The 9,331-nt window shown below is 53.8% G+C and overlaps 1 protein-coding gene across 1 annotated transcript in view; it reads left to right on the plus strand.

Annotated features, from left to right (window-relative positions):
- The window catches only part of LOC120374232 (lanosterol synthase-like), a 29,807-nt gene extending 20,692 nt beyond the window's left edge, over positions 1–9,115 (plus strand). The window contains exons 15-21 of the mRNA XM_039493534.1: positions 3,662–3,758; positions 4,047–4,152; positions 4,771–4,836; positions 5,358–5,438; positions 5,975–6,145; positions 6,792–6,870; positions 8,494–9,115. Of these exons, the coding sequence (XP_039349468.1) occupies positions 3,662–3,758; positions 4,047–4,152; positions 4,771–4,836; positions 5,358–5,438; positions 5,975–6,145; positions 6,792–6,870; positions 8,494–8,706 (813 nt within the window). The 3' untranslated portion in view covers positions 8,707–9,115. The remainder of the gene's footprint in view (positions 1–3,661; positions 3,759–4,046; positions 4,153–4,770; positions 4,837–5,357; positions 5,439–5,974; positions 6,146–6,791; positions 6,871–8,493) is intronic.
- The last annotated feature ends 216 nt before the right edge of the window (positions 9,116–9,331 follow it).

Consider the following 9,331-nt stretch of genomic DNA (forward strand, 5'->3'; position numbering starts at 1 on the left):
TGGTACTTTAAAAGGACCAGTCTCACAAAGCTAAACAACTGCAACCCAAATCAGCTGGGAGGAAGAATTTAATCAGAGAAAATGTAGATGATAACTGCTAATTATTTAAGAACAAGTGGATGCCCCAAAAGCTACAATCCCACAATCAAGGAAGAAGGCAGGAGTGGATAACAAAAGACCTGGATTAGAGGGGAGGTGAGGGCACCTATAAAAATAAGAAAACAATATCTAACAAATGGCAGAAAAGGGAAGTTGAAATCGGAAGCTAAGAATTGTAGAAAATGCATGCGGGAAACAAAGGGGCACAAGAAGAACTCTATGGCCTGCAGAGTTAAGGATAATAAGGAGTTTTTTAAGATATTAAGAACAAAAGAATCCTGACAATGGTGTTGGTCCATTACTAGATGAAAATGATAAAATGATCAGTAATAATGCAAAACAAAGCGGAAGTGTTCAATAAATATTTTTTATCTGTATTTGGGGGAAAAGCTGGCTGGTGTAGTCGTATCATATGCTGATGATCTTTACATTCCACTAGTATCTCTGGAGGGTGTTAAACAGCAGCAACTAAAGTTAGACATTTAAAAATCAGCAGGTCCAGATAACTTGAATCCAAGAGTTTTAAAAGAGCTGGCTGAGAAGCTCACTGGACTGTAAATGTTGATTTTTTTCAAAAAGCCTTGGAACATCGAGGACGTTCCAGAAGACTGAAAGAAAACTAATGTTGTGCCAGTATTTGAAAAGGGTAAATAAAATGTTCAAGGCCGGACAGTCTGACATCAATCCCTGGCAAGGTAATGGAGCGGCCAAGGAACTCCATTAATAAAAAAATAAAGGAGGATAATATAATTAATGCCAGTCACCATTGAGAATAAAATTAGAATAATCAAAAAATTATTTATGGAAAATAATATTTTTTTGTCCAGTTTGGTTGATAAAGGTAATAGTGTTGATTTAAGACTTAGACTTTTGTAAGATGTTTAACATGGTACCACACAAAATTTGGTGAAAAAACTAGGGTGATACAAAATTAACCTGGCAAACATTCAATGGATTAAAAGCTGGCTAACTGATGGGTTTCCAAATGTAATGTCAACAGGGGATCGACACCAAGTCATGTGTTTCTAGAGGTGTGTCACAGGGATGAGTTTCCTGACCCTTGCTGTTTAATACTTTTAATAGGGCCATCAGTTAACTGTGATTAATCCATGCGATTAACTAAAAAAAATTAATAGTGATTTTTAAAAAGTAATTGCAGTTTTAATCTCATACAAGTACTGCAGTGCAGTCTCTTTATCATGAAAGTACAACTTACAAATGCAGATGTTTTTTGTTACATAACTGCTCTCAAAACCAAAACAATGTAAAACTTTAGAGCCTACTAGTCCACTCAGTCCTACTTCTTGTTCAGCCAAGAGAAACAAGTTTGTTTACATTTTTGGGCGATAATGCTGCCTGCTTCTTATTTTACAATGTCACCTGAACGTGAGAACAGGCATTCGCACGGCACTTTTGTAGCCGGCATTGCAAGTAATTACGCGCCAGATACGCTTCATGCTTCGACCACCATTCCAGAGGACATTCTTCCACCCTGATGATGCTCATTAAAAAAAAAAGTGTTAATTAAATTTGTGACTGAACACTTTGGGGGAGAATTCTATGTCTCCTGCTCTGTGTTTTACCCGCATTCTTCCCTATATTTCATGTCATGGCAGTATTGGATGACGACCCAGCACATGTTCATTTTAAGAACACTTTCACTGCAGATTTCACAAAACGCAAAGAAGGTACCAGGGTGAGATTTCTAAAGATAGCTACAGCACTTGACCAAAGATTAAGAATCCAAAGTGCCTTCCAAAATCTTAGAGGGATGAGGTGTGGCACATGCTTTCAGAAGTCTTAAAAGAGCAACACTCTTATGTGTAAACTACGGAACCTAAACTACCAAAAAAGAAATCAACCTTCTGCTGGTGGCATCTGACTCAGATTATGAAAATGAACATGCGTCGATCCACTCTGCTTTGGATTGTTATTGAACAGAACCCATCATCAGCATGGAAGCATGTCCTCTGGAATGGTGGTTGAAGCATGAAGGGACATATGAATCTTTAGTGCAGCTGGCATGTAAATATCTTGCAACGCCGGCTACAACAGTGCCATGCAAACACTTGTTCTCACTTTCAGGTGACATGGTAAAAAAGAAGCAGGCAGCATTATCTCCTGCAAACTGTAACCAAACTTGTGTGCCTGAGCGGTTGGCTGAACAAGGAATAGGACTGAATGGACTTGTAGGCTCTAAAGTTTTACATTTTTATTTTTGAAAGCAGTTTTTTTTTGTACATAATTCTACATTTGTAAGTTCAACATTCATGAGAAAGAGATTGCACTATTAGATGAATTGAAAAATACTATTTCTTTTGTTTTTTACAGTGCAAATATTTGTAATAAAAATAAATATAAAGTGAGCACTATACACTTTGTATTCTGTGTAATTGAAATCAATATATTTGAAAATGTAGAAGACATCAAAACTATTTAAATAAATGGTATTCTATTGTTTAACAGCGCGATTAATCACACAATTAAACACGATAAACTTTTTTAATTGCACGATTAATCGTGATTAAGTGTTTTAATCAACTGACAGCCCTAATTTTTATTAGTGACCTTGCAGAGGGCATGAAATCATCACTGATAAAATTTGTAGATGACACATAGATTAGGAGAGTGGTGAATAATGACGAGGACAGGTCACTGATTCAGAGCAATATGGATCACTTGGTAAGCTGGGTGCAAGCAAACAATATACATATTCATATGGGTAAATGTATACATCTAGGACCAAAGATGACAGGCCACACTTACAGGATGGGGGACGCTATCCTGGGAAGCAGGGACACTGAAAAAGATTTGGGGGTCCTGCTGAAGAATCAGTTGAACAGGAGTTCCCAGTGCCAAAAGGGCTAATGGATCCTGGGATCCAAAAGCAGGTGAATCTCAAGTAGGAGCAGAGAGGTTATTTTACCTCTGCATTTGGCACTGGTGTGACGGCTGCTGGAATCCCATGCCCAGTTCTGGTCCCCACCCATCAGGAAGGATGTTGACAAACTGGGGAGGGGTCAGAGAAGAGCCAGGAGAAGGATTAAAGGATTAGAAGACCTGCCCTATAGCGATAGACTCAAGAAGGTCAATCCGTTTAGCTTAACAACGTGAAGGTTAAGGGGTGACTTGATTCCAGTCTATAAGTACCTACATGGGGAACAAATATTTAATAATGGGCTGTTCGGTCTAGCACAGAAAGGGCTAACACGATCCAATGGCTGGAAGCTGAAGCCAGACAAATTGAGACTGGAAAGAGAGAGGGTATTTAACATTTGGAACAACTCCTCGAGGGTTGTGGTGGATTCGCCATCACTGGCCATTTTTAAATCAAGATTGGCTGTTTTTTAGAAGATCTGCTGTTGTTGGAAAAGAGTAATTTTGGGGCAGGTCTCTAGCCTGTGCTCTGCAGGTCAGACCAGCCCTTCCGGCCTTGGGATCTAGGATTCTGACGAGGGATTGTGAAGTGGGTAGTGGGTGGTGGTGGTGGTGGTGGGGATTTGTAACGGGGTGAACGAGGCTGATTTGGATTGTCAATCTCTTCCCTTCCATGTCCGGGCAGTTGCTGAGCATGAGGAATCCTGATGGAGGCTTTGCGACGTACGAAACCAAGCGGGGGAGCCCGCTGCTGGAGCTCCTGAACCCCTCGGAGGTGTTTGGTAAGGGCAGGCGCGCTGGGCCTCTCTCCAGCTATTGTCACTTGCACCGCGAGGGGAGGCAGGGCCAGGTCTGCTGGGCATGGTGTCCATGGCAGGCCCAGAGGGGTCTCGGTGCAGTCACACGGCCAGTGCCCCTCCCCAGAGACAGCACCTCTGCACAGCTCCTGGGATGGGAGTGCACCAGGGAAGTAGGGCCCCTGCCAGCACCTGGCATTGTCCTCGAGCTGCCTGCTGGCCATGAGTCCCTGTGTGACGGGGATGCTCACTGCTGCTTCTCCTGTCGGGCAGGTGACATCATGATAGACTACTGCTACGTGGAGTGCACGTCGGCCGTCGTGCAGGCACTGAAGCACTTCCACGAGGCCTTCCCCGAGCACCGGGCCCGGGAGGTCAGGTAAGGGAGGGGGAGCGCCGAACCGTCAGTCCAGAGCTTGCGCCCTGGGGAGGTCAGTAAGTGGGGCCTGCGGAGATGAACCTGGCGCGGGCCCCGCCTGTACGCTCTGACCTGCAGGGCAGACCCTGCCGCCCACACAGCTCCGGGAACGAACCCGGTAACCGAACACGGCAGCTCCTGTGCCAGCGGGTGCCGCTGGTTGGGTGCACGCCCCTGGGGCAGCGCTGCCCTGGTGCAGTGAGGGGCACCTTCCTTTCCTAGCTACCCTTTCAGAAGAGCCCACCTGAGTACATCCGCTTCCTGTGTGAGGCCAAAGGGCCATCCGGCCTCAAGCAGGGCACTGGGGGCACAGACCAGGCTGTGTTTCACCCGCAGACCAGCTGGGAGGCCACCTGCAAACGTCCTGTCTCCATCTGAGCCCCAGGGGCCATGGTTAGGCAGCTGCACAGGGGCTGTGGAAGCTCAGTCCATCTTGCAGCTTACGGCCCTCGAGTGACTCTTTTAATAGGGGCTGGGCCCCCACTTCTCCGAGGGGATTTGAGCTCCCAAGGAGCCCTGGGTCGGGCTGGCAGGAGGATGGATGCTGCACACTAAGGAACCCCCTCTCCTCCTGTCTAGAGAGACGCTGCGCAAGGGCCTGGAGTACTGCCGCAGGGTGCAGAGAGCTGACGGCTCATGGGAAGGGTGAGTGGCCGCGTGCACCGCTGGTGCAGCAAACTCCACGCTGCTCGCGGCAGGAGGCGGCTGGGGTGAGGAGAGAGGTGCTGGTACCTGCACTGCTGGGCATCCCTCTCTCCCCTTTACCTCCAGGTGTGCCAGTGTCCGGGGAGCGGGCGTGGGGGGCTGGCTCAGGGAGCCCACAGCAGTCCGGCCTGTTACAGTCGTGTCTAGGGCCCCCTGCAGACCAGAGCCTGTGGCGCTGGGCACTGACAGTGAGTGACTAACCCCCTTAGCTTGCGGACTAGAGACGAGCCAGACACGCAGCGATGGGGGATGGGATGCGACTCCTGGCCCGTGTGTGTGCGACAGCTCCAGTAAAGGCTCAGCGTAGCCTGTAGCGATAGGAGCCTTCCCCTGGTGTGCGGCGGGGAGGGTCTGTACTTGGAGGCGGGGACTTCCCATGCCCGTCTGTGGAGCGGGGGCCGGTGGTGTTAGACCCGCAGAGCGTTCTGCACTGCCTGACGCTGGCTCTCTCCTCTCGCCAGGAGCTGGGGCGTGTGCTTTACCTACGGCACCTGGTTCGGGCTGGAGGCCTTCGCCTGTCTGGAGCACACCTACCAGAACGGGTGAGTGTGGGAATCCGGCATGCGGCTCCCTGGCTGCCCACGGCCTGCAGGGCATGGCCTGGAGTGGCTGGCGCCATCCCTGGAGCACGGGAGGTGCCGCATCACTCTGCTGGGGGAGGAGCTTGTTCAAACCCAGAGCAGCCTTCCCCGCTGGGCATTAGGTCGGGCTCCTTTGTCCTGTGCTGTACCCTCCGGTCCCCCGCTGACTGAGAGTCACAGCCCCTTGGGGCCCTGTCCCCAGCCGTGGTCCCCTGGCTCCAGCTGGCTGGCTGCACGCAGCTCGGGGCTCTGGTGTGCAGAGCCAGGTTGTGCACTCACCAGAGGAAGCTGGCCTGGCCCTAGGCTGCTGCTCCCACCCCCGGGGCCAGGTCTCATCTCGGAGCCCCCGGCTCCTGCTAGAGCCTCCCTGCCCCAGCTTCACACTGTCTGCTGCCCCCACCTGCTCCACCAGCCCCTTCCCCCAAAGCCCCATGAGGCTGCCCTGGCTTAGTCCCTTTGCCCCCAGTGACTCCCACTGCTCTGCCTCGTCCCTTCAGAGCCGCATGCTGGGAGGTGGCCCAGGCCTGCCGGTTCCTGGTCTCCAAGCAGATGGAGGATGGTGGCTGGGGAGAGGACTTGGAGTCCTGTGATCAGCACGGATACGTGCAGAGCTCCACCTCCCAGATCCACAACACCTGCTGGGCCCTGCTGGGGCTCATGGCCGTCAGGTAGGAGAACCGACGCCGCTTCTCACCGCAGAACATCGTCCTCTTCACCTGTATTCAGAGCCCTGCCAAGGACCTCGGCACCGGGGCGCTGGTGTGGAAGCCTTCGTTCACACCATGCCTTCCCCCTGCTGTGCTCTGCGGTGTCCTCGCCTGGGCTAACCCAGAGCTCACGCCCCAGCGATTGGGAGGCACCTGTGCCGAGAGGGGTTAGCCAGTGACCGCTCCACTCCATGGGCTGGCGCTTGGTGCCCGTCGTCACGCCACCGGCTCCCCACAGCGAGCGTCCGGGCTCTGTAAGGCAGCAGCACGGCCCAGAGCTGCCCCCCAGCCTTGGCACGGCCGTGCTCGGCGCTGCAGGAGGTGGCTGCTGTCGCAGGCCTGGCTTTAACGCCTGGTGCTTCCTCACCTGCTTGGCTGTCTGGGGCCTTCGGTGCTGCCCTGCCGACCTGGGAACGACACAGAGATGGGGGGTGGCCATAGTGTGAGTGCTGGATGCTAGTGGCGGGAGGAGAAGAGCTTTCCTGTCCCTGCTGCGGTGCCGGGGAGGGAGAGAGGAGAGCTCCGGCTGCGGCTGCACATGGCGGGGGTGGGGGGCTAGCATGTTATTCGGAGTCACACCACTGACCTCTGCCCCTTCTCTTTGCAGATACCCGGACGTTGGGGTGCTGGAAAAGGGGATCAAGGTTTTGATTGACAAGCAGCTGCCCAATGGTGATTGGCCTCAGGTATGCAGCTCCTCGCTGCTCTCTCTAATGTGTCCAGCCCCTGTCACTGCAGGCATTTCAGCCAGCCACTCGCCCTCTCGTCTGGGTCCAGCTCCAGGGAGAGCTCTGCCTCCTGTATTGAAAAGCCTCCCTGTCTGGGTGAGCTGGCGGAATGCAGTTGTCATGAGAAGTCGTGGTGGCAGGAGAAGGGACGATCTCCCTGGTGGAGAAGGTTTGAACAGGAGCTGGAGCCCTTGTCCTGGACGCTGTGAGAGGGGAGCCGGAGCAGGGAGCGTGTACTGGGCTGACCTGTGCAGCATGTTGAACCAGCCGGAGCTGTTCAGGGCCTATCGGTCCATGCCTAGCTGTAGCAATGAGCCGTAGATCTCACAGAGAGATTGGGCGGGCGGGGGGGAATACACTCTGGGAGGGGCCTGCTTCTGATCAGTGCAGGTTTCGGGCCGAGGCCATGAGGTGAGGGGGCTTTTGCTGTCATGGTTACTTGGGGTTCCAGGCGCCATGCAGGACCCAAAGCAGCCCCAGGCTGCAGAGCAGTGAAATGCTCTGGGAGCAGGTGCCCTCGGCAGTGGGAGCGTCCCAGATGAGGCAGGGTCTCTGGCTGACCTCCCTCCTCTCCCCACCACGCTGCCCCTGGGCTTTGCTTTACCAGCTGCCTGTCATCTCCCTGCTGTTCACGCTGGCAAACCAAAGAGCACCTCAAGCCAACCCTGTGTGCCCTGCCTTCCCCTGCCAGCACTCACCCTCTGCATCATGTGGAGCTGGAGCCATTGCGGGGTTTGCTGCTTTTTGCACATGGAGGTAGCCTGTCAAATCCCTGGACACGGCTCCATTTTGCGTCCCAGCAGCTCACCATCCCGTGGGGCACCCTGGGTGCAAGGACTGTGGGCAGGACGAGGCTTCTTCTATATATCTCGGGGGTATTCCCCCCTTGTCTCGGGCCGCGTGGCTTTGTGTGACCCCACCTGACCCTTCCCAGGGAGCCCTGGATCCAGCTGGAACCAGGAACAGGACAGGGCTCATCTGCTGACTGCCATTGTTCAGCGGCTGGAGGTGTACAGGGAGATGCAGGCATTGCGTGTTAAGGGGGTGGGATTGGATGGGCAGGTGGCTGCAGGGAAGTCCTGGGAGGTGGGGAGGTCTGACTGCCTGATTCTGGGGCCGGCTGCCTGCTGGCCGCGGCACCAGCACACGTGAGAGCAGCCCAAGGACTGTTTTACTACACGGGGCTGGTCACAATCTCATCCAGCAGCGCGTTCCAACCGTGCCACGACCATGCCACGTGCTGGATGCTGCAAGAGCCTCTTAACGCTGGCTCTGTGCCCAGCAGGACAATCCCCACCTGGGCACTGCTGGCCAGTGTCTGGCCCCTCGGGGCCACCGGAGCGGGATGGGGAGCCTGGCCCCACATGTGTGCGGTGTCATGCCTCAGGGGGAGTGAGCAGGGAGTATATCCATGTGCCGGGGCATGTGGGAAACACGAGTGTATCAGTCATAACATGTGCTTGGCACAGTACCCGCAACAGACCTGAGAGTGCAAAGGGCTTGTGGGACCTCCCGCAGGAGCACCCCTTGCTCATGAGCACCCTGCCAATCCTGCCTCTTTCTGTCTCTCTCCCCTCGCAGGAGAACATCTCTGGGCTGTTCAACAAGTCCTGTGCAATCAGCTACACCTCCTACCGCAACGTCTTCCCCATCTGGGCCCTGGGGCGCTTTGCACGCCTGCACCCCGGCAGCGCCCTTGCTGGCAAGCTGCAGCCCAGGTCCTTGCACAGCGAAGAGGAGATCCTGGCTGGAGGGAAGCGGGATGGGGTTCTGTCAGGGTCCCCCTCTGCCTGAGCCTGGGCCCTGCCCACGCCCCATGGCAGGCCTGCAGCCTCAGTGACACCCGAGCTGGATTTGCTTGGCTACAAGGCTCTTTACGGGAGGCCAGCAGGCCCTGGCGCTGTGTCGTGGTCCATGAGGACTCTGCACATTGATTCTAGCTCCAGGCCTACGTGTGGGCTTGGAGGGGGCAGCGAGTGTGTGGGCACTGGCTGGCTTACAGTCAAACGTGCTGTACGTCTGGGGCTTGGCTTGAATGGACCCCTCTTCCCGGATCCATTGTGTAAAAGGCTGTGTGTCTGCAGGTGAACGCTGCCTCACAGGACAGGCTGCTGGGGGGTGACGAAGTGGGAATGTTCTTAATGTTTCCTCTGAATACTGTGTGGGTGCCTCAGTTTCCCCTATGCCTTTCTTAAGTATCTAGGTGGGGGGGATCAGGGTGTGATTGTTGCAGAGCCGGAGAGGGCCACTGTGATGCTGTCTGCACAGAGAATGGCCGACACCCTGTCTCCTGGCAACTGATGGCCTGGGCCCCTCCCCTGCAAAGGTGCCAACTGAAGGTGTTGGAGAACAAAGAGATCAGGTGATCTCCTGGTGCGGGAAAGAGACAAAGGCCAGAGAGGAGAGGCTGGAGAGTTTC

The sequence above is a fragment of the Mauremys reevesii genome, linkage group 11, assembly GCF_016161935.1.
Source record: "Mauremys reevesii isolate NIE-2019 linkage group 11, ASM1616193v1, whole genome shotgun sequence".
NCBI classification, from domain to species: Eukaryota; Metazoa; Chordata; order Testudines; family Geoemydidae; genus Mauremys; species Mauremys reevesii.